We start from the raw sequence: 25,622 nt of genomic DNA, 5'->3' as shown, positions 1-25,622 counted from the left end.
TGCAAAAGAGAAATGACAATCAATTGCTAAGATTTGGTTTCAATAGGTGAACCAAAATCCAAACTCCCTTTGAAAAGTAGACGAAAACATTTCAAGCTGATTCCATAACAATAGTGAAACTGGAATTAGATGAGAAATTTAACTGTAAGTGGTGGAGTGGAGTACTAACATCCAGTTGAATCACCTTTTATTGGCAGAGTTGCTCGACTGCCGCCACTATCTGTGCCGGCTGCACCACAGTCCACTCCTCCAAGGTCCCTGCGTACGGCGTCGGTACATCCTGTGAGGACAAGCACATGATCGGAGCATCCAAGTAGTCCCAGAAGTTGTCAATTATCGCCGCCCTAAGACTCGAACCTATTCCTCCTGTTCGCATGCATTCCTCCACAATCAGCACACGATGAGTCTTCTTCACAGAATTCCCGATGGTGTAGAGATCAAATGGTTTCAGTGACCTGATGTCGATGACCTCAGGGTCATATCCTTTGTTGACTAGCGTCTTTGCAGCCTGCATCACATGATACCGCATGCGTGAATAGGTGAGGATTGTAACATGCTCACCGGGTCGCACCATCTCCGCCTCCTCCAGACACAGAACATACTCCTCGTCTGGGATTCTCTCTTTCAAGTTGTATAGCAGGACATGCTCAAATAGCACCACTGGATTGTCACTCCTAATGGCTGCTTTCATAAGGCCCTTGGCATTATAAGGCGTTGAGCAGGCAACCATTTGCAGGCCGGGGATTGACTGGAAGTACGACTCCAAGCGCTGCGAGTGTTCTGCCCCTAGTTGCCGCCCGACACCTCCAGGGCCTCTAATAACCACTGGGATTTTGAATTGGCCGCCAGAAGTATAGTGAAGCATGCCACAGTTGTTTGATATCTGGTTATAAGCCAGAAGGAGGAATCCCATATTCATCCCCTCAATAACAGGTCTTAAGCCCGTCATTGCAGCTCCAATGCCCATGCCTGTAAAGGAGTTTTCAGCAATAGGGGTGTCGAGGACCCTAAGATCTCCATACTTTGGAGCCAGACCTTTGGTCACCTTGTATGAGCCACCATAATGCCCCACATCTTCCCCCATGACACAAACTCGAGGATCTCGGTCCATCTCTTCTTCCAGTCCCTCTCGTAAAGCCTCAAACAATAGCAGTTCATGGCTGGCATTTAAAAAGAAACAGAAAAAGTCAAATCCTTGCCAAAAAAATCATAGTAAAACATAAAAGCTTAAGCATGAAAACTTGGAATTCATGACAAAGAGCATAAACAACCCAGTTGCATGATAGGTCAAATTTAACAAAAAAGATAAAGACAGTTGGAAAATACGTTATGTAACATGACAAGGTTACAAAGGCAAGGGAAAAAATTTATTACAACAAATAGAATATTAGAACCTTCTTCAAGTGGATAAGACTGAAATCAATATCCTTAAGGTTTCTATCTGCATATTCGACAAACCTCTAATTAGGCACAACTAACTCTATTTGGCAGTAAGGTAAGAAGAAAAGTATTTTACATATTATGTCAGTGTGTTTCTTTAGTTTCTTTAGGATAAAGTTCAAAATATTCCAGTTCAAAAATACAAAGAATACTAGACCCAAAAGTTGAGTGTGCAGGGTCGTGAAGGCCAAACCATTACACAACGAAAGGAGTTAGAGAAAGCTTCTGAAACGATGAAGTAACCATGAGAATATCTATGGTCAAAAAAGTTAAACATCAAACAGATTATTTTTGTTCTTTCCAAAAACAATCAGACCAATCACACTGTGAAAATTGTTGTAGAATCTACTACTCATAGTCATTGATGAAAGGGAGCCTTGGCGTAACAGTAAAATTGTTGTCGTGTGACATGGAAGTCATGAATTTGAGGTCACGGAGCCTCTTGTAATGCAAAGTAAGACTACGTACAATAGACCCTTCCCCAGAATCCCGCATTGACAGGAGCTTCGTACACCAGGCTGCCCTTTAATCTAATATTCATTGGTGTGCTTAGCCATTCAAGGACTTTAATGTTCCATGTTCGTACAATAAAAGATTCTGGCATTATCCATTCGAAAATTAAGTGTAAAACAAAAGTATCTTTATTCCTTTCACAAGCCTAAAGTAACAAACAAGTAAACATATCATCCTGTGGCGCATACTCCATCTTACATTTTGTACCTATAAAGTTGGAAAATTAAGATATGACATACACAGATTGTACACACCAGAAGCTCTACTGATCTGACTAATCATGTTCACTTTCACAGCATCTCTACATGATGATGCATTCAATTAAATTCCTGATTCCACCCTAGTTCAGTAAATATTCAGAAACTTCCTATGTCCACATTATAAAATTTTCTTTTAACATTATAAGAACACTTTATAAATCTGACAACAGATACTTGGAGTAACTTGCACCAAAATACCATTAATTTTGATCAACAAGGATTCTGGCAATAGCAGAAACTTCAACAAATAAATGTTTGTGTGAGTCAGAAATTATTAGCGCACTGCTGGATTAGAGAAAAGCCTTAGAATTCATCAGCATGAAGTTTCAACAAGGAAAAGTGACATGGAAACACAAGCCAGTGGGTGCTATTGAACACTACAAACGCAATGTTCCAGATTGGGTCGAGATTATAATGAGTAACAACTCCTTGTCCTATGTCTCTTCCAAATCCACAAATGAATTTAGAAAATAACAACTCAACATGAGTAATCCTTTGCAATTGCCAAAAAATCAATTGTCAAGAAACAGCACTGCATCAGAGAAGAAAATTACCCAGGTTTAGAGTCGGTGGAACTTGTAGGAGTATCGGCCTTCGCCTAACCCATGCAAGAGAAGACACAGAAAAGTAAGTAAATAGTGAGACATATTGAATCGATTTACAAGGATGAGAAAGAACGAAACAACACTCAACTGCAACGGCATTTGTGATCAAATTCCTTCCACTAAGCCTACCGGAGATTCTCCCATCGGATCTAACAACCAAGATGCTTCCTTTCCTTCCTGAGTGCCAAAGGAACAATCGTCATATCTTCAGATCCCAAATCAACAATAGTTATCTGATTCGGAAAAGAGGCGAAAGAAAAAAACCTGGAAGAGATCTCGCAGGGGGTGCAAAGAGACGCCTGTGCGGATCAATACGATTTGAGAGGAGGGCTGCCGACTGGAGTGATGCCGCCATTTCCGAAGCGGATCAAACACAGAGAGAGGAGAGGAGGAGGAGGAAGCGAATCGGAGCGAGAAAGGTCGAGGCTTGAGGAGCAGATATTATGCTCGCGGCCTCACGCTAACGGCGGAGCCAACGAGGCGAGGGGAGAAGAGACGAGGGTGAGCGGCGGGATCCTCTTCACTTCCGATGTGTACAATTCGCTACTTCTCCATCTTGACCGTTCGTTGAGCATCTTCATGCAATATTGACCGTTCATCGGTGAACTTGGATCTCAACAACGGAGGGCGGTAAGATCCACTCATGGGCCTCGATGGATCCGTCAATTGACATATTTTAGAAAAAATATTTAGTCAAATTGTTTATACATTTTATTTAATAAAAGTGATGAAGAAATTACATTGTCTTTTGATTATAATAATAAATTCTGGTGATGGGTGAGCAATTCTTCTCCCTATTGATAAAAAAAAATGCATGATATTTAACTTGTTTATTCGATTGACAAAAAAAATTAATAGACATGAGAACACAATATATGCAACGATATCCTCTAATTACCATTTGAACCACTAAAAGATCATCAAAATGGTAGTCAATATATTTTTATTAAAACACCTTAATGACCATTTTAATGTCTATTATAATTTTTATCTCAAAGGTACCTTTAAAGTCACAAGATCAAACTCTTTTTTTCCTTAGCCCATACTCTAAGGTCAACTCTTTTATATTGGTCAATGCCTAGAAGGACACTCATCGAAGCCTCCTACATAATGCCTTAAGTCAGCCTCGACCTCTCTACTTTCTGAACTAACTTGACATTTTATTGATTTGATTACTCTAGTCGAGTCTCGCACTCTCTAGCTCCTTGATTCGACTTAGAGGTGGAACTCGTAATATACCCTGAGATAATAATAATCTCTTCTCCCTCCGCATATCTAACATATATGGCTCGATTTTAACGTAGTTGCATACAGATTAAGAATAATCCACACAAGACCCACATTCCACAAGATCTAATAAATGGTTAGGATTTTGGAGCAAAATTCTTTGACACATTATGGCGCATCTAATTTTTATTTTTCTCGAAGGACAAACCTGATTCTCATTTTACCCTATGTCAATAGATAATCTTCTATATTTATTTATTTTTATTTTAAAATTTTAATTAAAAAATTAAAATATATAAAAGAAGGTTAATAAAATATTTTTTTATAAAAAATTATTTTTTAATATCTAATTATAAAAGAATAAAAAATAAAATTAATAACGAGAACTGATTTTATTAATAAAATAATAAATAAACAAATAATCATTTTGATATTGATTTTTAAATATCAACACCACAGCTTAAATACAACATTGATGTAGTGCTCGTCTTCTGAAATCAATAGCACAGTGATACTGATTTTCAAAAACAAGCATCATAATATTAGTTTTTCTCACACACTATGGTGCTAGTTTCCAAAGATCAATATCATGGTAGTACTAATCTTCAAAAATCAACATCATAATGTTCTAAAAGCTTTAAATTATTTTGATCACTACTGGAAGAGCTTTTAAAATAGTAAATGAGAGCTTATTTAGACTCGGATTCACCTAATAAATTCACAAGAGTTGAAATGAATCTAATCGAAGCTCTCTAGGTCCATCAATGAGTTTTGACCAGAACTCTGATAGACCTAGGGATTTAAATTTTTAAAAAGTTGACATGTAATCAAAGAGGATAGTACAGTGAAATTATGTATGGTATTCATTCTTGATTTTGACATCCTTATGATAAGTTGTGTATGTATCAATTATTTTAAAGTCTGAATTTTAAAAATCTTGATCACTATTGTTAATGACTTCAAATTGATATTTCTGGGCACATATAAACTCTGAATAACTTATAACTATAGCCCTTGGATTAGATTTGATTTGAGCTCTCTAAATCCATAAATGAATTTTGGTCAAAACTCATTGATAGACCTAAAGATTTTGGATTTCTAAAAACTTAGCATGAAATGGAAGAGGGTAATACAATAAAGATATTTATGGTGTTCATGACTGGTTCTAACATTCCTACGATAAGTTATGGGCAAAAATTAATGAAAAAAAAGATAACATTTTTTTAAACCCATTGAAAAGGCCTTAAATGATTTTTTGGGGCTCGAAACATTGGCCATCAAATGTAGATCTCTAAACAAACTTCGATTTGGTATATAGAACGTCTCATTCTGATACCCGAATCAAAAGTTATGGCCTCCAAAAATAGACATTTAGCACATACACATAATTTATTGTACAAATATTAAAACTAGATATGAACACCATATATGCCTCCTACACACTTACATCTTCCATCTCATGATAAAATTTCAGAAATTTAAATACCCTAGATCTATCAATGGGTTTCAATTAAAATTCATTGATGGACTTAAAGAGCTCTTATCAGCCTATTTCAACTCCTATAGCTTTTTACAATGCCTGAGAGTCCAAGGGTGTCCCATTATCATCATAAAGGATTCTCAACATTGCTCAAAAGGTTTAAAAAATTTTAGACTTTATGTCAATTGGAACATGCCTATAACTTGGTGTAGGAGACTCAAGATCAAGATTTTTCACCATATCAACCTTTTGTACACTCTACACTTCCATGTAATTGTAAAATTTTAGAAATTCAAGTCATCTAGGTCCATCAATGGATTTCAATCAAAATATATTGATGGACCTAAAGAGCTTTAATCATACTCATTCCAACTCCTGTGTGTTTATTAGGTGAACCTGAGTCTAAATAAGCCCTCATTTACTATTTTAAAACTCTCCCAATAGTGCTTAAAATGATTTAAAACTTTCAAAATACTATGGTGCTGATTTTCAAAAATCAACATCACAGTAATGCTAGATTTGGAAATCAACACCATAATGTGTGAGAAGAACTAACACTATGATGTTGGTTTTTAAAACTAGCACCCAACACCACTGTGGTGCTAGTTTCAAAAATAACACCATTGTGGGCCTTCAGAAACCAACACCACAGTATGTGTTAGTTGGCATATTATTATAATTTCGCCTACGTGTTTTAGGATTAGGATTGAACACCATATATATCTTCTACACACTAACCTCTCTCATCTCATTGCAAGTTTTCAGAAATATAATTCCCCTAAGTCTATCAATGAATTTCGATCAAAACTCATTGATGGACTTAAAGAGATATAATCGGGCTCATTTCAACTTATGTAAGTTTCTACAATGCCCAGGAGTCCAAATGTGCCCTTTATTATCATTGTAAAGGACTCCCAACATTGCTCAAAAGGTTTAAAAAGTTTCAAATTTTATGTCAATTAACACGACTCTATAACTTTATGTAGAAGACTCAGGACTAGGATTTCTTATAATATCTACCTTTTACACACTCCACACTTCCATCTCATTTTAAAATTTTAAAAATTCAAATCGTCTAGGTCCATCAATGAGTTTCAGTCGAAATTCCATTGATGGACCTAAAGAGTTTTGATTGGATTCATTTCAACTCCTATAGATTTATTAGATGAACTAAGTCCAAATAAATTCTCGTTTACTATTTTAAAACTCTCCCAACAACGGTGTTCAAAATGATTTAAAATTTTTAAAACACTATGGTGTTGATTTTTCAAAAACTAACACCATGTGGTGTTAGTTTCAAGACGTGGTAACACCGAAGTGATTATTTATTTATTTATTTATTATTTTTATTAATAAAATCAACTTTCCTTATTAATTTTATTTTTAATTTTTTATAATTAGATATTAAAAATTAAAATATATTAGAAAATAGAAAAAATATTTTTAATGTTTATTAACCTTTTTATATATATTTTTAATTTTTTATTAAAATTTAAAATTAAAAATAAAAATAAATAAATTTAGAGGATTATTTATTAAAGTTTAATTTAATTTAAGTGAAAAGATAAGAGAGTAAAAATATTGCTTGTCAAAAAGAAAAGAGATGCAATGTTGCATGCAAAACGAAGAGAAAAAATCAATTATTAGTAGAGGGGTAAAATAAGAATCAGGTGTGTTCTTTGGAAAAAATTGAAAGTTAGAAGTGTCTTTTAGGTATTTTCAAACTTTAGATGTACCCTTTAGAAATTTGTTGAAATTTCTTTATAAAAGGTTGACAATGATATAATTATGGGATCTTTGAAATTCAAATTTTATATTATTCCTCTCTATTTGTATTGTTCTATTCCTTCTATAACACTCATAATGACTTACGAATCAAAGAGGTCTTATCGAATGACTTTTGACACCCTTTGACTTGTGTTGATCCATACAAGTATGGCTATATCAATGGTGGAGTCAGGATTATAAATCTATCCGGGCTAAAACTTTTTAACAAAAAAACACCCGGGCTATAATATAATTCACCATTTATTTTTTTTTTTACACTTCCCTCCCTCCCTCACCTTCCCCTCTGGGTGGGCCCCGGGCTAAAGCTCAGGTAGAGATGTATATGGCTCTGCCCTTAGGCTATATCACAAGCAAAATTTTCATCATCATCGATGTCTAACGATGAAATAAATTTTTACAATATCGACAATGTTGGTCACGATTATTATTTTGACTATTAAAAAGACCATCAATATATACTTTGGTATTAAATTTTTTTTCAAAATATTATAGTTAAAACATTTTGATGATTTAAAATGATAATATCGGACTACTATTATCTTTAAAATATTCTACATACATCTACGGTTTTTTTTTACCACTAAAAGTCTATCACCAAACTACTAATCACTTTGATAATTTTTAGTATATCATTGTATCCAAAGAGTTTGAAGGGGATCCTAAACATAATGATAAAATTACTATCGTTATAAAATAAAATAAGACTATGCATATAGATCCATCGAATCTATATTCTAAGCGTTTAATACAATTTTTCATTTTAACTATTAAAAGACCATTAAAGTGGAGATCAAAATGTCAAAGTAAAATCATTATTGGATTCACATACATGTGAAAATCAATTCATTTTTTTTTGTGACCACCAAAACATTGTTGAAATATTTCTGTTTTAAAAGTGTTTGTATAACTCTAGAAACAGCTTTCCTTGGTAAAATGATATATTTTTATAAATGACATTCTCAAAATTGTATGAAGTTTATAATTTTATTCACAATTAAGCCATGATTTATTTAGGAATTTTAAATCTAAAAGTAGTCTATTTATGATATATTCTTTTTGACTCCTTTAATCTAATGTAAAGATAAATTTATTCAATGAAATATTGATGTCCACTTATTTATCATCGAATTTTTTTTTTCACAATTACTTAACCGGCTCAAGCCGGACCGGAGAGAATCTACCCGAATTAATCGGGTCCGACCGTCCGAGTCTGGTAACCGACTTTTTCCAGTATTTATTAGGGCACAAGCCATGCAATCGGCATCTTGAGGTTTCCCGCTTCTCGCAGAGCTTACCCGATCGGCTCTCCTGCTGCAAAATGGCGTCTGCTACAGGTGAAAGAGTCTTTGCCCTTTCCTTCCAATTCGAATCAATTTATGACTTTTACGTTTATCGAGAAAGCCTGGCCTGGAAGATCAGATGGGCGATGTTGCTCAATCTATTGGGGAGTATGGATTAGGGTTTCCTAGTTCCTATCCGATGTTTTGTTAGCTTGAAATCGCCTTAAGCGATCGTGTAAAAGGAATTCGCCTAAGTTTAGTTGAATTCAATTTGTTGCTTCGTGCCCATCAGAAAAAAAATGTCAATTCCTTTGGTTCTTTTCTGCTATTTGTTTTGTCATTGTTTATTTGGTCTCAGGTAATGCTGTTATCGTATACGGAATCTTGTTTTAGATGAACTAGATGGTTTTCGCGTCCATGATTTTGGAGCATTGAGTAGCTTCCGTGGAACCAAGCGGAGAACCTTTAGGAGATTGAAACGACACATCTCTCCCAACTGTTTGGTTGTTGGATGCCTTGCAGTTCTTGTTGAATCCTTTTTGTAGAGTTATATCATGAAATAGTAAAATACTTTGGTCTCAGTTACATAACCTAGTGTTAATTAAACCCTAATATTGTTAGATGCTTAATAATTGTAATCTACTGGTCAATACCTTGTTAGCCTGATCCATTTGGACTATGAGTCCCTTTTCTTCCCCATGCATTGATGCTCATTCTGCACATTCTAAGAGTATGACAACTATACCCCCAAAAGAAAAAGGTTGTATTGGGTTTATTAAATTTGTTGGAGTGGATATTATCTGTTATGACCAATTTTATGTGGTTCTTGGTGAGTTGGTGGTGTTTTCAAAAGAAATGATTTTCCTTTGTTTGTTGCTTGTGTTTTCATATCTAAGTTCTCTTTTCAAATTTAGGAAGCTTGCTTCACTGTGTTATATAGTCACATTGGTTTCACTCAGTTTCTTTGATATTCTCTTTGTTTCTGAAATATGAGATACTAGTTTGGCTTTTGAATAGTTGATCTCTGTCAATGGGAATGTGCTACTATTAATTTTCATTTCACAGAAATGTCTGATCACTCATATTTTGTTTTTTTTTTGTTGCCTGAATTTGAATTTGAATTTGAGTTTGTATTCTTTATGCCAAACTAGGACCCTAGCATTTAGTATTTCTTTATATGTTTTTGCAATCAAGGAACTTACCGTTTTCTTCACTAGGTTACATGATGTTGAAGGTTTCTTTTATTTTCTTGTGATATGTGATTGTTGGTCAGCATTTACTATAAACTATATTTTTTCCAAGAAAACATTATTATTGTTGACTTTGTTTTTTACCACTGAATTAATTCATAAGTTGGCAGACATGCCTAATTTCTAATTGTAATGGGGGAAAATTATATGGTGCCATATTGCATATTATGAGTCATGAAGTTTAAGGAATATTATGTCTGTTCAACATGCTTGATATGATGGTTGTCCTTATAAATTTCACTACAATCTTGATATGTTTTTCTCAAGCATTGATTTCCTTCACGAATATTTGTGACAATTGGTTCCTTGGTTACAGTATCTTTTAAATCACGAGAAGATCATCGGAAGCAACTTGAATTAGAAGAAGCACGTAAGGCAGGGCTTGCCCCAGCTGAAGTGGATGAGGACGGAAATGAAATCAATCCTCATATTCCCCAATATATGTCCTCTGCACCTTGGTATCTCAATGCAGAGAGACCTGTAAGTGTTTTTTCACCAGGATCTGTTATTTATATTTGTCTAGATAAACCTGAGTTGAACTTGGGAGATAACTTGCTATTTTTTAATTGAATAGAGTCTCAAGCATCAACGTAAGTGGAAGTCAGATCCTAATTATACCAAGTCATGGTATGATAGAGGTGCAAAGATATATCAAGCAGATTGTTATAGGAAGGGTGCTTGTGAAAAGTAAGTAAAGCAGTTTTTATATTCTGGAACATTTCCCACCTTTGATATAGTATTAAATTGGACAAGCTTTTACATGCTAATCTGCCTGTTTTTTTCTTCCTAACATTTGCACGTGGCTATTGTCTATCTGGAATGTTGTTAAGTATTTTCTCTATTTCATACTTCTAGAGAGGAGTAGCATGCCACTAACAAGAACTAGCATTCATTCACCTATTTTCCAAATTGAATGTTTGTTTATGTGCCACACTAAATTATTCCTTATGCACTAGCAAGAACTGCCATTCTGCCTTTTTTTCCAAATTGAATGTTTGATTATGTGCCACACTTATTACTTGTATATAAACCTTAGGTGACTATTAGGTATTATTATTCATTTGGCATGCTATCAATATGGAAGAGAATTTAACTTTTGGGGCACACTAGAAATTGCCCATTGATTTTGCTTACTTCTACATTATTTTATGCTTCCATGCTTAACTATATGTATATACATTCTCTAGCTGTGGAGCAATGACTCATGACAAGAAGTCTTGCATGGAAAGACCTCGGAACATTGGAGCTAAGTGGACAAACATGCATATAGCACCAGATGAGAAAGTGGAGAGCTTTGAACTTGACTATGATGGTAAACGTGACCGTTGGAATGGGTATGAAGCCTCTACTTATTCTCGTGTGATTGAGCAATATGAAGCTAGGGAGGAAGCCAGAAGAAAGTTTCTGAAGGAACAACAGCTCAAAAAGTTAGAGGGGAAGAATAGCCTGCAGAATGGTGAGAACGCTGCCAGTGATGATGATGAGGATGAAGAAGATCTGAAAATTGATGAGGCTAAAGTTGACGAGAGCAAACAGATGGACTTTGCCAAGGTAGAAAAACGAGTTCGCACCACAGGTGGTGGAAGCACGGGAACTGTCAGGTAGTTTTTATTTCTGACCTACTCCATTTGAAATTTATATCAAACTGGAATTTTTATTTCTTTTGAACATCACATGTTGGCCCTTTTCCCATCAGTTTGTCAAACACCTAAGTTCTCTGTTTGAGGGCATGCACTAATAATTTGATGTTATTCCATCCAGGAATCTGCGTATTAGAGAGGATACGGCTAAATACCTCCTGAATTTGGATGTCAATTCTTCTTACTATGATCCAAAGACTCGTTCTATGCGCGAGGATCCTTTACCTGATAGTGATCCAAATGAAAAGTTTTATTCAGTATGTCCTTTCTAAAAGATATAATACGCCATTCGCAGACCATATTTGACCACAACCTTCTCGTTATGGAGATCTTACTGATATTTTCTGTTATATGTAGGGTGATAACCAAAACAGAATGAATGGTCAAGCATTGGATTTCAAGCAACTGAATATACATGCTTGGGAAGCATTTGAGAAAGGACAGGATATTCACATGCAAGCTGCCCCATCTCAAGCTGAATTGCTGTTCAAAAACTATAAGATAATTAAGGAGAAACTGGAACATAAAACTAAGGATTCCATCATAGAGAAATATGGAAATGCAGCTTCTGAGGAACTGCCAAGAGAACTTCTTCTTGGGCAGACTGAAAGAGAGATTGAATATGATCGAGCTGGCCGAATAATTAAGGGACAGGTATGGTTATTAGATTAATACCCTCTATGCCTTATAAAGATTCTAGAAACTTGTGGTTTTTTTAAAAGATGCAATTTGGGAATTTCAAACTTTTTTGATATTTGCACTTAGAAACTTTTTCCTCATTTTCATTTGTAGCTTTTGATTGCTTCAAGGATTTTTAAAATTATTATTATTTTCCAATAACACTTGTATTTGGTTTGGTTAATTTCAATTATACATGATGCTGGCTGGATTTGCAGGAGGCCTCCCTTCCAAGGAGTAAGTATGAAGAAGATGTCTTCATTAACAACCACACGGCTGTTTGGGGTTCATGGTGGAAGGATTTTCAATGGGGTTACAAGTGTTGCAAGCAAACAATACATAACAGCTACTGCACAGGCTTAGCTGGAATTGAGGCTGCTGAAGCTGCAACTGAGCTTATGAAGACAAACATGGCTCGCAAGGAGGCCACTCAAGGTATGTTTAAATGCTTGTTAGTTACCTAATACAAACACCAATTAGCAGTAGACTCTATACTCTTTGGTTTTGGCTAAATGGAACCTTGTCTGGTTATTCACCATAGTGAAGTTTTCTTCTCAATTAGCAAAAGCTGTCTAAATGCAGTTTGTTTGCCATCTTTAGTATCACTATGCAAATTCCTAACTGTTATTTTTTCTAATGTTTGCCTGCGTCAGACAACACTCCAGAGGCTGAAGAAAAGCAACTCGCAACATGGGGAACTGATGTCCCTGATAATTTGGTTCTTGATAAGAAATTGCTTGCAGAAGCCCTGAAGAAGGTAGCAATTTTTTTCCCCTATTCCTCTTTGTGATTTTGATTTCCTGGTGGAAAGATACTGAAAACTCGTCTTTTTTCAACAGGAGGATGAAAGGAAGAAAGAAGAACGAGATGAAAGAAAAAGGAAGTACAACGTCAAGTGGAACGACGAGGTATCATCTCCCAACACAGTTTGTAGCAGATTTAACATCTTAATCATCCTAATTACTTGCTTTGATTTACCCTTTTGATATTTATCTCGTACTAAATTCAAATATATTCTAACAGGTTACTGCAGAAGATATGGAAGCCTACCGAATGAAGAGGACCCATCATGACGACCCAATGAAAGATTTTCTACATTAATTAACGGTATAACCTCGGTCTAATTGTAAAAATCTAAATATATTGCATTAATTAACAGTATAACCTCGGTCAAATTGTAAAAGTCTAAATGTAATTCTACGAAACTTTCTTCAATCAATGCTGTATTTGTTGATCCATCTTTCTCATCACTAATAACCCAAAGCACTTGTATAAAGCTGTGTAGCATGAAGAATAAACTATGTCGATTAGTTAGGGAGCATGTTGATTATTCTATGCATTAATGGATGAAAAGTTGCATGTTTTGACAAATTCTAATTTGACGTCTTGGTTTTGTTTTAGTCTTCTTTTCTAAAACAAGCCTTGAGAGACAAGAAACAAGGTAAAGATATGAGAATTTTGGAATCTAATTACATTTATTTATTGCATTTAGGTGGCGCATCACATCTCCAGCTTATCCTAATGAACAATGTTCATTAGAGTGGTTGCATTTAGAAAGAGACTGTGGAGAGGCTTGATTGATTGTCCATCATCTTGCAATGTGGACAAATTACTAAATGGACAAGACATGATTGAACCAACAATAATTCTCTTCTCAATCAACCAAAGATTGCTCTGCCATCTTAAAGAAGAACAGCCCTTGCCAAGTTCAAGGTCAAGCTTATTGCTCCAGCACCAAATTGAGCATCTTGTCCCTCAAGTTCGTGTATGATGCGATGTAAAATTTAGTCGTGGTGTGATGTTTGTCTCAGTCTTATTAGGATCATATTCGCCATCATTATTATCAAACAGTGTCGATGTCGTAGGTTGAACACAAGTTGATTAGATATGTCTGCCACTTGTATGTCTGCCATTTCGATGTGTTATTTTCTGGACACGTAATTTTTTTTTTGAAAGACGAACTTAATTTTTACAATTTTTCAAAGGACTTATCATATTTTAATTTTCATCAAAGAACACATCTAATTTTTAAAATATTTATTTTAATTTTAAATTAAATTTCTTATTTGAATAGAATGAAACTGAATCGAATAGGATAAAAAAAAATAAAAAAATAAATTATTTTATTAAAGAATTTTATGCAAAAGTCATCGATAACGTTAAAAAGTTTTTTTTACATTATTAAACTCACGATAATCTCTTAAATTTATCTATATATTTTTAATTTATTATTTAATTTTTTATAACCTTTTTTTGTATTTTTAAAATTTTTAAAACTCCAAAATTAAAAATAAAAATATGGATAAATTTAGGAATCATGAGTTTACTAAGGCATTTTTCTTTAAAAAATAAATTTTTTAGTATCATCATGATTTTTATATTAAACTCTTTATGAAATAATTAAGTTTTTTTTCTTTATCCGATTTGATTCCGTTTAAATAAGAAAAATTAGATTTTAATTTTAATTTAGAGCTCAAATAGACGAGAAAGATATTCTAGAAATTGTGTCTTTTGATAAAAATTAAAATATGATGAACCTTTTAAAAAAAAAATTCAAACAAACTAAGTACCTCCTTTGTAAAAATAACATTCTAATATCTTCATGTCACCCATAAGGTAGAGATTATAATGGTATAGTTGTCAACATTAATAGCATCATTGCAAAATTGATGTCATAGATGGAAATCATCAAGGGCTTAGTAGTTAGGTTGATGGTAGGTGCAAGCCGAATTGACTGATGACACCGACATGTGTCCGACCCATTGGATAGTCGAGGCCATATGAGTCTATCCATTTCTTTATTTTTTTAATATATATATATATATAACCTCAAATAAATCAATATGAGTTAATCTATTACACGTTGAGTTATGACCACCTAACATCAATCACATGTTTACCAACAATATTATTGTAACTTGGACAAGCCAAAAAAAAAAGATTAGGATCAATAGCCTCGCAATAATAATTCCTATAATTGTTTTCTGAGATAAATGGTGTTATAACCCACAAAGTTCTTGGGTGCAATAATTAACAGTATGAGTGAAAATGTTGCCTGTTCAATATGTTTTTCAAAATGCCCATGCTTGATATTTATAGAATGTTATTATTCACCGTTTGCCGACTGATCCATCGATCTCGAAAATTTATTCATAACGAAGTCGACTCAATCTTGATCTCGATCGATTATTCCATCCATCAATCGACTCAACCTCTTCCACTGGTTGACTTTTTCCTCCGGATTGTAATGGATTTACTTAAATGTCAACGGAAAGGTCAAACTGCATGAGGATTTAGATTTTTAGAAATTATATATTTTTCTATATAATTATTTTTCCAGCTGGTTCCATGCCTCGCGTTTCTTCTTCTTGGGTTGGGTTGGGCAGGCAGCGATAACAAAATCCGTCCGATTCTTCAGTGGTTTGATCCCTCTCCTCTGCTTGCTCGCGCCCGAAAAATCTCAGAGGTAGGTTTCCGTTTAGGTTCTGGAATTGCGCTTCTCTCCTCTCCTTTCTGATCGCCTCATGGAACCTCTCTAGGGTTTTCGATCGATCGGCTCCTGAGGATTCTGGACTCGATTTGCGCGAATTTTTTCCGATCCGATGTCGTCTTATGGCGCCCTACCCTCGGCGGATCTGGATAGGTCACGGAGGCGCCGCCAGGATCCGCCGCCGGTGGAGTCGGTGGACGAGGGGATCGATCACTTCGACCAGCTTCCCGACTCGGTGCTCCTTTTGATCTTCAATCTGGTCGGTGATATCAAGCAATTGGTTCGGTGCTGCGTCGTGTCCCGTCGCTTCCTCGCTGTGGTACCTCTCGTCGACGATGTCGTCCTCCGGGTTGATTGCGCCATCTCCGACGATGCCTCCCTGTTCCCTGATGCCGTGGCGAGCGGTGTCTCCGTCTTGTCGCAGAAGCCCCCAGGCGTCATAGCCCACCTGGCCCGTCTCGTCCTAGGTGGGCTCGTCAAGCCGCTCCAGGCCCTTGGGCAGATCCTCTCCCCCTCCCCCGCGTCTGCTGCCGTCTCCAGGACATCATCGCCTTCGTCGTCTTCTCCCTCGCTGCCTTCACCCACCGTTGCCCACCACTCACCGACCGAGATGTTGAAGAACTTCAGAGAAATCCGCCGCCTCCGCATCGAGTTTCCTGACGGCGAGCTCGATGACCATGACGGCGTCCTCTTGAAGTGGAGGGCCGACTTCGGATCCACCCTCGATCGCTGCGTCATCCTCGGCGCCTCCTCCGTTGCCTCTTCACCATCCATTTCCCCTAAATCCGCGATTCCTAGCCTCACTCTTAGTTCCGATTATGCCTGTGGAGGTGATGATTGTGAGAGCATTCCGGAGTCGTTCTACACCAATGGAAGCTTAAAGCGGAGGGTCGTATGGACCATTAGCTCGTTGATTGCTGCATCGGCACGCCATTATCTTTTCCATCCTATTGTGGTCGACCATGAGCCTTTGGAGTGCTTGGTTCTGACGGATGCTGATGGACAGGGAGTGCTGACCATGGACCGGCGGCAGCTGCTAGAACTAAGGTTAAAAGCAGTGGTGGCCTCAGGGAGCTCGCAGCGGACCCTTTTGCCAGCGCTAAGCATGCGCCTGTGGTATGCCAACCAGCTTGAGTTGCCTGATGGCTTTGTGCTGAACGGTGCAACCCTGTTGGCTATCAAACCAAGTGATGAACGGCCGAGGGAAGTAGGTGCTTGCATCGCAGGTTCCAATGAGTTCTCAGATAGTTGCTGGATCCAAGATTGCTTTGAAGAGCCATATAGAACAGCGACGAAGATGCTCATGAAGAGGAGAACTTACTGCCTTGAGATGAACTCTTTCTGAGGGAGTCTTTCAAGCTTAAAAATTTTGTGCTTGACAGGTAAAAGTTTCTTCTTGGTACATACGCTTTCTAGGTTGAATTTGCATGATACATTTACTCATGTCATTTAATTGAAAGTAATTTGGAGATGCAAATGAACTTACCTGATTCTTTATGCCACTGTTGAAAATATATGCAAGTGCATTCAATAAAGATTATAAGGGTATGTTTGATTCAAGTTATCATGTATAACTTTGGTTATGTGATCACATAACTAATTATAAATATAAAATATAACTTAATATTATTTGATTCAATTATTTATTTAGAGAAAATAAAATATAATCAATTTAACATTTACTATATTACCCTTGATTTAATTTATTTTTAAATTAAATTAAATTAATAATATTAATATTAATATTAAATTATGATAATAAATTGATAATATATAAAAAATAAATATAATTTATTTATAATTTTTTAAAATTTAAAATAAATTTATATATATTTTAATAAAATAATTATTTAAATTATCTCTTTTAAATTTATAAATATTTAAATTAAAGTTTATTGAATTAATTAACTCAGTTTCAATTAGGTTTCACTATACATTTCAATCAACTCAGTTTTAAAATCGGAGGGTAATCATGGAAAAATTTTTCATTAACCTTCGGAATCGTAGAAAACCTTAAGCTGTCAAGGTTTATAATCCATTTATTGACGTTTTGTTGATGTGGCGGTGATATTGCATTACTTGGGAATCAATCATAACCTATACCAAATAAGATTTTTGTTGATAAAGTTGAACAAATAATCAAGGTTATCAACGATAATCCTAAACCAAATGCGCCCTAAGAGTTCATATGTGCTTTTGTCTGTTCATTATTTTCATTCAATAAGAGTTTTTTCAATCATTGTGGGTCTGCAGCATATTAGCTAGTTTTTTCATTATATCGATCCAAAGAAACAGATAAAATGAATGGAATTGACATAGGAATGTTCCATTAAATGCTTTTTTTTATTCATGCATCTGTAAATACTCATTTGCCATATCAATATGGTTATTTTATTCATTCCTAGCTCCCATGCTAATGAAAACCATATACAAACTCATACTGATTAACTTTTACCAATCCTTTATAATCATCCTAAGTCAATTCATGTAATGTTATTTCAATTTCTATTCAAATAGAATTATTCTGGATAACAAAACAAGAGACAGGAAAAAATTCTTAGCCACGGCATTTTATTTTAATCAACTACTTAACTCCTATCTGCAGATGCTTTTGTTGCTTTAGTGGGAAGCATAAAATGTAGAACATAGTTGGAATGAGAATGTATTACTTAATTTTACATTTTAGTTCTTTGGAACAATGATTGAATGTAACATCCTTCGGTGCAACCTTCAGGCCCAATGGATGTCTCAGAGAGGCGAACTAAGCCACATATCAAAAGGTCCTCAAACGTTGGAAGCTGTTGGTTGTATGCCATGATAACCTCACGAGTAACATGCTCCTGTACCTCTGTGCGATCTGCGCATTGCTTGCAACTTCTGACATGATGAGCAACTGATTTGTTGTAGTTTTAGCTTGCTGGTTGATGCCCTTCAGTTGCTTTGCCACTAATATCGATCACTGTTCCATGATTTTGTGTATTAAGCTTCACTAATGTACCTACCATATGAAATTTCAGATAATTATAGCCCGGGTTATTGTAATCTCAGTAAGATGGCAATTGTCAGCAACGTTTAGTTTGTAATTTATGGTTTTGTATGTTGAAAACTGGTCCTCCTCTAGGACTATATGGAACACAGTTTAAATCCTTCTTTCTCTCTTTAATTTTCAGATCGGAAGGAATTGTTTCCAGACGAGGTTATCGTGTAAAATAAGTGTTATCAATTTTACTTCGATGTTGAAATCATGTTGGAATGGAAAGGAAAAGTATTGGAGTGGTTTATTGCTGACTGATTCGTTATAATGGTTAATTTTTGGTGTGATGAACATTTGGAAGAATGATGTGTAGCTTAAAAACATGGAATGGGGTGAAATATTTCTATTTCCAGGACATAGTTGAGTTAGTTATAACATGAGTTGTTTAAGTGGGCAAGAGTTGAATTTCCTCATAATGTCCTACTATGTCATAGTCAATTAAATTTTCTCGATTTACCTTCTCATTGATGGTTGTGAGGTCAACAGACTGTTAGGGTAACGGATTTCATCTTTTGTTGAAGAAAAGGAATGAAATATTCCACCTCTATAGCATGAATAACCTCATGGAGTAGACCAGTTCATGAGTGGCTCTCTCTCAATCAGTCCAATCAACTATTTTAGTAGTTTACTTGACCAGCCTAACCAATTTGACTTGACTAATTTGTGCCCAATCGATTCAACCGATTCAACTTGATCAGCGCACTTAGCTTGGTCTACTCACTTCTTCTATTCTACATAACCCATTTGACCTAATTGGTCTACCCAACTTTTGCTCCCTAAGCGCTAAACCCTCTCTCCTCGGTTAACTTGATCCAGTCGTCTCCTATTAGCCTGATTTGCTTGCGTAGTCACCACAAGCTCAATTAACTCGATCAGCCAGTTCAACCCAGCTCGACTGAACCATGGCCCGATCAGTCTATTCAACTCGACACTCTTGGTCAAATCTGCATCATTGATTCAACTTGCTAACCCAAATTGGACTCACAAAAATACTTCCATTTAATTCTTAGTGCTGAATAATAATCATCCATACATGAAAAACATCACTATGAGCAGAATGCCAATTCAACAAGGAACAATTGGGATCCTGAATCGACATGATAAATTCACAAATAAAAGTTATCCCTTATCGTCTTTCTCACGCGAGACCTCAATCTCCAACTTTTGAAAGCAACAAGCAATACACGATCGAGGATTGACCGCATTTATTTTTCGAATAAATAGCTGGCGAGCAGCAAAGTTCAATCGTAGTCGTAAACTTTGACTTCAATCGTGTAGGAATGATCCAAATTGACTAGACGACTGAAATGGTCAAGCCCAAGAACTAGTTTTTTGAATGAACAATTTGGAATGTTTATGATTCTCTTGTTTTTGCAAGTCTCTGTTTTGGGGTAGGTGTCTGTGGTGGAAAATGATCTTAAGAGATAATGGTGTAAAGTCTACCCTATTATCAAGGAAATTTCATTTTCAAACTTGGAATTTTAGGAACAATAGCAATGAAAGTGGAAGCAAAAAAAGTTAAATTAGATTGTATAATCAAGATGGAGAAATAGTCAAAGTCAACACAACATTTGCATCCATAAGTTAAATATCTTATTTTCAAATAATAATAATAATAATAGTTTACAAGTCAACTATACTACTAAGCAACAAAGAATCATTATGATTTCTAGATAAATTGTCCAAAAATGATGCAATTAGCTCATGGATAATTGTAGATCAAAGATCTAAGAACCCTTCAATATGAAGGTGGATCACCCTCAATTATCTAACTTAGAATTGGCTTTATGAAATGTTTTTTTTATCAATATCAAAATCACTTTGTTAATCTACTAACTTGGTTGTTGAACATTGGAAAATTATTCTGCACAAAGGGCTCATTTACACCAAACAAAATTACTTCTATTTATACCAAAAGATTTACATCATTGAGAACTGCCACTACAAAAATGCCTATATTATTTGTACATTATATTTTATTATCCATTCTAGTACATTTAGAAATGACCAACTCCTATCTACCTTCTATATTCGTGATTGTTATTTGGTTGCTGGCGGATGAGTCTTGATGATTGCTCATAGATGATGATGAGTAAATTTCCGACATCAAGTCTCGTTTAGCAAAGAAACCCGGTTGCTTAGGCTCCGACAAGAGAGCAATACTTCCAGTGCTACTCAACATTGTCAACACTAAAGGCATTGTTGGTCTATCTTCCGCCCGTTCTTGAACACACAAAAGTCCAATTTTTATACACCTCAAGATCTCAATCTCTGAAAACGAATATCCAATGTTTTTGTCCACGCAATCCAAGCATTTGCTTTCCTTCCACATGTTCCATATCTAAAATGCAATTGGTTAGAATTAATTATAATGATAAGGGGAAACCACTTGTATAAAGGATAAAGAAAGTTTCTTGCACTTACATGTCCTAGAAGATTCAAATTGTGTGACGCATGATAAACTCCTCTATTTTTTTTGCCACTTATAATCTCAAGTACCAACACACCATAACTAAATACATCCGATTTCATTGAAAAGATTCCATCCATGATATACTCAGGTGACATATATCCACTGCAATAATAATTGTAAAATTAAAATAATTTCTTCTACTATCCATATGCAATGATTAATATAGTTAATGGTAAGCGCAAATATAACTACTCACTATGTTCCAACGACTCTCCTGGTATTTGCTTCTGATTCATCCCCTCCAAATATCCTAGCCATGCCAAAATCTGAGATTTTGGGATCCATATCCTTGTCAAGAAGAATATTACTAGCTTTAAGATCTCTATGGATGATTCTAAATCTAGAATCATGATGGAGATAAAGAAGTCCTCGAGCAATTCCAACTATTATATTGTATCGTGTTCGCCAATCCAAGATAGTGCCTTTAACTTCATCTAAATAAAAAGTAACAATAAATTTATTATTTGATCAAGTTCTTGAATATCTAATGCAAGGAAGGTGGTTAGTGACTAAATAAAATGATCTTTACATCACTCATTGCAAGGAGATTATTAATACAGTGTTTGCTAACAGAATTTCAACTCAAAGTAAGTTGCCTTAACTATCTTCCATTGACAAAAAGCTGGAAGCAAAATCTAAAAAATTGGGCAGAGGTTAGGTTAAAATTTAATGCATAATTATTCAATAATTATGATCTTGCCATTTTGAGCCAAAAATAGAGTAGACTACATGCACTACCCTGGAGTTGTGGGTCTCCCATGTATCTCCTTTCATCTTCAAAATGTTCCCCTCCATTCCCTCTAGTAATCTCATAATCCTGATATAAAAAGTAGAATAAAAAACAACCCTAGTTTTATGCATTTTTTTTAAAAAATAAACCATGTAACATTTTTTTTTAAAAAAAACATTCTATCTGATTTTGTTAACTGAATTTTCATGTACCACACATACACCACCCCTAGGGACAAAGACCACCCTAGGGACTAAGGGGAGATTTCTAAGTTGTAAAGCATACATGGACCATACATACACTCCATATAGTTTATCAAAATATATATAGATATATCAAATAACGCAGGCTTTTTGTCTCCCTTTTTTTTTTGATTTGAGATGGAAACTCAACCTTCGCAAAAGCACAAAATAGTAACAAGTTTATTCCAAAAACCATCCCTAAGTTCAAGAGTTTCCAAATCATTAGAAATAATCTACCATTGAACTTCTCTCTTCTTTTTATCTGGAAAAGGACTACTAGCAGTTGTGACCTCGAGGCTACATAACATCTCATGGTTTTAGATAACCAGGAGCTCAATATATAGATAAGGCATTGATTTAATAATCGATATGATTTTACTTGAATCAAATGGAAACGAATATGTATAATGCAATGAGCACAAAAGAAGTTTACTAACCAAATAAGAGGATATCTAAGCTTCCATTAGGCATGTATTCGTAGACTAATATCCTCTCCTCTTCTTGAATGCAACAACCAAGAAGTCGAACAAGGTTTCTGTGCTGCAGTTTTGCAATCAATGTCACCTCATTTTTGAACTCATTCAAACCTTGAGTTGATGTCTTAGACAACCTCTTCACGGCTATTTCTTGATCTTCCCCTATCTTACCCTGCACCCAGTCATTTTAGACATATTAGTTGTTTCTATCAAAATAAACAGTAAGATATTTTTCCAGGTAAAAGCAAGAAAACCAACAATAAAATTTATGAAACAATTCATATAGTCTATATACCCTGTATACTGGGCCAAACCCTCCTTCGCCAAGCTTGTTCTGTGATGAGAAATTGAATGTTGCGTTTCTAATTGTGCCTAAGTCAAATAATGGAAGGTCTAAGTCATTTTCTTCTGTTGCTTCAATTATATCGGCACCTACAAACATATCAAATATAAGACAAATTTGATAAATTGATGTCTCCAGGTAATTGTGAACAAAAATTGAAACTAGTTAAAAGAATAAGCATTAAGGGTACCTCTCTTCTTCTTCCTCCTCCCAAAGGCAGAAAGCAAGACAGGAGAGGAGAACAATCGCTACAGCAAGAGTAACAATGATAACAACGAAATGATTCCGACGAGGATGATCCGATGAAGGCTCAGACCCTGGAAGATGGATAAACTTCGTTGTATAAATACAAAATTGAGCATTCAATCTGTTCAAACTAAGTGGATAAGAACGCACCTAAATCAGCTGCCGCGAGCCTGACATAAAGATCTTGTCCTACGCTACTTTGATAGACTGTGATATCGGTGAGATTGGTTGTCCACGTTATGCAACCGTTGCTACCGTCGCTGATGTTTGAGGCAGCATAAGCTGTGCAGTCGCAGTTATTCAAGCACAAAGACCTGCACTGGTCAAGGCTCAAGCTTGCGCTCACCGTCGACCTCGAGGTATCTGGTAGTTTTATGTTTCTTAGGGTGACGAACCCGTCGGTTCCATTCCGGCAATCCAACGGCGTCGTTCTCAGGCAACCACCCGTCCCATCTCGGAGTTGCCAGTTTCTGGGACTACGCGGGTGAAACCCCTGCAAGCACACGCATTGTGGCGTGATGATTTGGCGGCAATAGCCATTGGGGCCGCAGGACGACACAGGATCGCATAGATCCTTGGGAGAATACCAAATCCTATTCCAAGATTGCCGACTTTCTAACCACACATTGAGCTGTATAGTGCCGGAAGAATGCATGACGAATCTCAACAGAGCAGAAGACTGATCGCTGCGAAGGTAGGTCATCTGATTGGGTCCAACATCGAACCTCAGGAGTCCGTTGGCTGTGTCCACCATCTCCGGGACACCGCTGAACCACCGGCCATTCCACGGCCCCGCGCGCCAGTACTGCTCCGTCCCGGACCAAATGAACAGCTGCGGGTCTCCCCGCAAATCGAGGCCGTAGACGAATCCGCCCGGAGTGGGATCGCTATCGCTCGTCGAGGCCGTGATGTTGATGTTAAGGTCGGTCCCGTTTCCGAGCCTCCTTCTCCCCAATATCATGCCCGGAAGCTGCGTGTCCGTCGGGAAGTCGAAGCTCTGCCACGCGAAACCGTCAGCGCCGCCGCCGCCGCCGGATTCATGGACAGCGAAGTTTCCGTCTTCGAGGAGTTGCGCGACGGGATTCGATAGGGGTGAATCTGGCGCGCCGGAAGTCCAGAGGATAGTGGAGTTGCCGCCGGTGAGGACGAGGGTCCCGGTGGTGGTCAAAGAGAGGTTGCCGAAGCGGGTGGTTATGGGGCTTCGGCGATTGGCGATCCAGACGACGGTTTGGGGGGAGATCCTGTTGTACCATATGCCGATGTAGCGGTTGGTGGATCCGCTGGGGCTGAAGAATCCCAGCTGGAAAGTGCCACCGGCGGAGGTCAAGGCGGGGCTTCCATCGTCAAGAAGAGGTAGATCTGGGGCTAAGGTGTCGGCTCCGCCGGCGATCGAGAAGAGAGTGGCGGGAAGGAGAAGGAGGAGAAGGAGAAGGGCGGCGGAGCAGGAGGAGGAGGAGGAGTAGAAGGCGTCGTGGCTGAGGCGCCTTCTCATGATCAATCAAAGGACAAATCCTTGATTACAACAGAAGTAGACGGTTTTTTTTTATTATAAGTAGATGGTTTAGATAGCGAAATCTGTGGCCAGTAGAATAATTTTTCTACGGCATTTACGGAAAGGCCTAAAGGAGTTTCAATAAAATAAATAGCTCATTTCTCTTGCACCTCTTCCCTCTGTCTCTCCGAATTATGTAAAATTTCACATCCATTTAAAATATTTACTATACTCAATTTACATTATCTAATTTAATCTGACAATATAAACACATTAAAATGATTTTTTAAATATATTAATTTTAAAATAGTCATTTTTTACTTATAAAGATGCGAGAAAATTTATCAACGTATTATAAGATTTAAGACAATAATATTCATTAATCAACCCTACTAATAAATTTTTAAAACTCTTTTAATTTAAAAAATAATTATTCTAAATTAAAATTAATATATTTTTAAAAGTCTTCTTAATCTATCCATACCCTCGTATCTGAATTCAATATCATAAATTGAGATTGATGAATTTTTGAACTTGCAAAGACTTAATAAAATTTATCATTAACTTATTAAAAGTCATTAGACAAATGATATTTATTAACTAACACCACTAATGAATTTTTAAGACTCTTCTATTTTAAAAAATATCAAACTTTTAAATTTTAAAATGGTTAGATCCTTCAATTTTGAAAGAAATTGATTAAGAAATTAAAGAGCTCTGAATTACTTTAAATCAAAATCAATATACTCTTGCTTTCCTAATGTATTCATGTCGTCATATTTGAATTTGATAACATAAATTGAAAACAGTAAATTTTTGAATGAGTGAAATAAAAATCTGGAAATGTTACAAAGTCACATAATATGTGAAATGGAGGAGGGGTGTAATAAGAATGCACTATGTATTTTTGAAATTATGAAAGTTAAATACGTGAA

General features: G+C 36.1%; 3 protein-coding genes and 1 pseudogene across 3 annotated transcripts; 2 read left to right on the top strand and 2 right to left on the bottom strand.

Moving 5' to 3' along the window:
- LOC141813440 (pyruvate dehydrogenase E1 component subunit beta) lies at nucleotides 1-3,292 on the bottom strand. The gene is made up of 4 exons (XM_074701407.1): nucleotides 3,083-3,292; nucleotides 2,907-2,995; nucleotides 2,768-2,811; nucleotides 1-1,160 (listed from the first exon to the last, which is right to left on the bottom strand). Exons 1-4 carry the CDS (start codon nucleotides 3,171-3,173, stop codon nucleotides 188-190), a joined length of 1,197 nt encoding a protein of 398 aa, XP_074557508.1. The 5' UTR covers nucleotides 3,174-3,292; the 3' UTR covers nucleotides 1-187.
- A 5,303-nt stretch (nucleotides 3,293-8,595) lies between these two features.
- LOC141813859 (pre-mRNA-splicing factor SLU7-like) lies at nucleotides 8,596-13,366 on the top strand. The gene is made up of 10 exons (XM_074701855.1): nucleotides 8,596-8,647; nucleotides 10,160-10,323; nucleotides 10,418-10,530; nucleotides 11,031-11,444; nucleotides 11,605-11,740; nucleotides 11,841-12,137; nucleotides 12,380-12,596; nucleotides 12,815-12,918; nucleotides 13,001-13,069; nucleotides 13,185-13,366. Exons 1-10 carry the CDS (start codon nucleotides 8,632-8,634, stop codon nucleotides 13,260-13,262), a joined length of 1,608 nt encoding a protein of 535 aa, XP_074557956.1. The 5' UTR covers nucleotides 8,596-8,631; the 3' UTR covers nucleotides 13,263-13,366.
- Nucleotides 13,367-15,534: 2,168 nt separating this feature from the next.
- On the top strand, nucleotides 15,535-18,916 carry LOC141813947 (F-box protein At5g46170-like). Its single transcript, XM_074701953.1, has 3 exons — nucleotides 15,535-15,627; nucleotides 15,701-17,033; nucleotides 18,386-18,916. Exon 2 carries the CDS (start codon nucleotides 15,764-15,766, stop codon nucleotides 16,994-16,996), a length of 1,233 nt encoding a protein of 410 aa, XP_074558054.1. The 5' UTR covers nucleotides 15,535-15,627; nucleotides 15,701-15,763; the 3' UTR covers nucleotides 16,997-17,033; nucleotides 18,386-18,916.
- A 1,639-nt stretch (nucleotides 18,917-20,555) lies between these two features.
- LOC141813090 (receptor-like serine/threonine-protein kinase SD1-8) lies at nucleotides 20,556-24,687 on the bottom strand (annotated as a pseudogene).
- Between the last annotated feature and the right edge of the window lie 935 nt (nucleotides 24,688-25,622).

The sequence above is a fragment of the Curcuma longa genome, chromosome 20, assembly GCF_044706935.1.
Source record: "Curcuma longa cultivar G26 ecotype Majalengka, Jawa Barat chromosome 20, ITB_CL_G26_1.1, whole genome shotgun sequence".
NCBI classification, from domain to species: Eukaryota; Viridiplantae; Streptophyta; class Magnoliopsida; order Zingiberales; family Zingiberaceae; genus Curcuma; species Curcuma longa.
The sequence above is the reverse complement of the archived record's forward strand: the minus strand, read 5'-3'. Positions and strand labels throughout refer to the sequence as shown.

Excerpts from the sequence above, each read along its gene's own strand:
- LOC141813440 (XM_074701407.1), bottom strand. The coding sequence starts at position 3,173 with ATGGCGGCATCACTCCAGTCGGCAGCCCTCCTCTCAAATCGTATTGAT. Across the intron at positions 2,996-3,082 it reads CCCTGCGAGATCTCTTCCAG|GAAGGAAAGGAAGCATCTTG; the intron begins GTTTTTTTCTTT and ends TTTGGCACTCAG. Across the intron at positions 2,812-2,906 it reads TGATCACAAATGCCGTTGCA|GCGAAGGCCGATACTCCTAC; the intron begins GTTGAGTGTTGT and ends TGCATGGGTTAG.
- LOC141813859 (XM_074701855.1), top strand. Across the intron at positions 10,324-10,417 it reads ATCTCAATGCAGAGAGACCT|AGTCTCAAGCATCAACGTAA; the intron begins GTAAGTGTTTTT and ends TTAATTGAATAG. Across the intron at positions 12,919-13,000 it reads TTGCAGAAGCCCTGAAGAAG|GAGGATGAAAGGAAGAAAGA; the intron begins GTAGCAATTTTT and ends TTTTTTCAACAG.
- LOC141813947 (XM_074701953.1), top strand. The coding sequence starts at position 15,764 with ATGTCGTCTTATGGCGCCCTACCCTCGGCGGATCTGGATAGGTCACGG.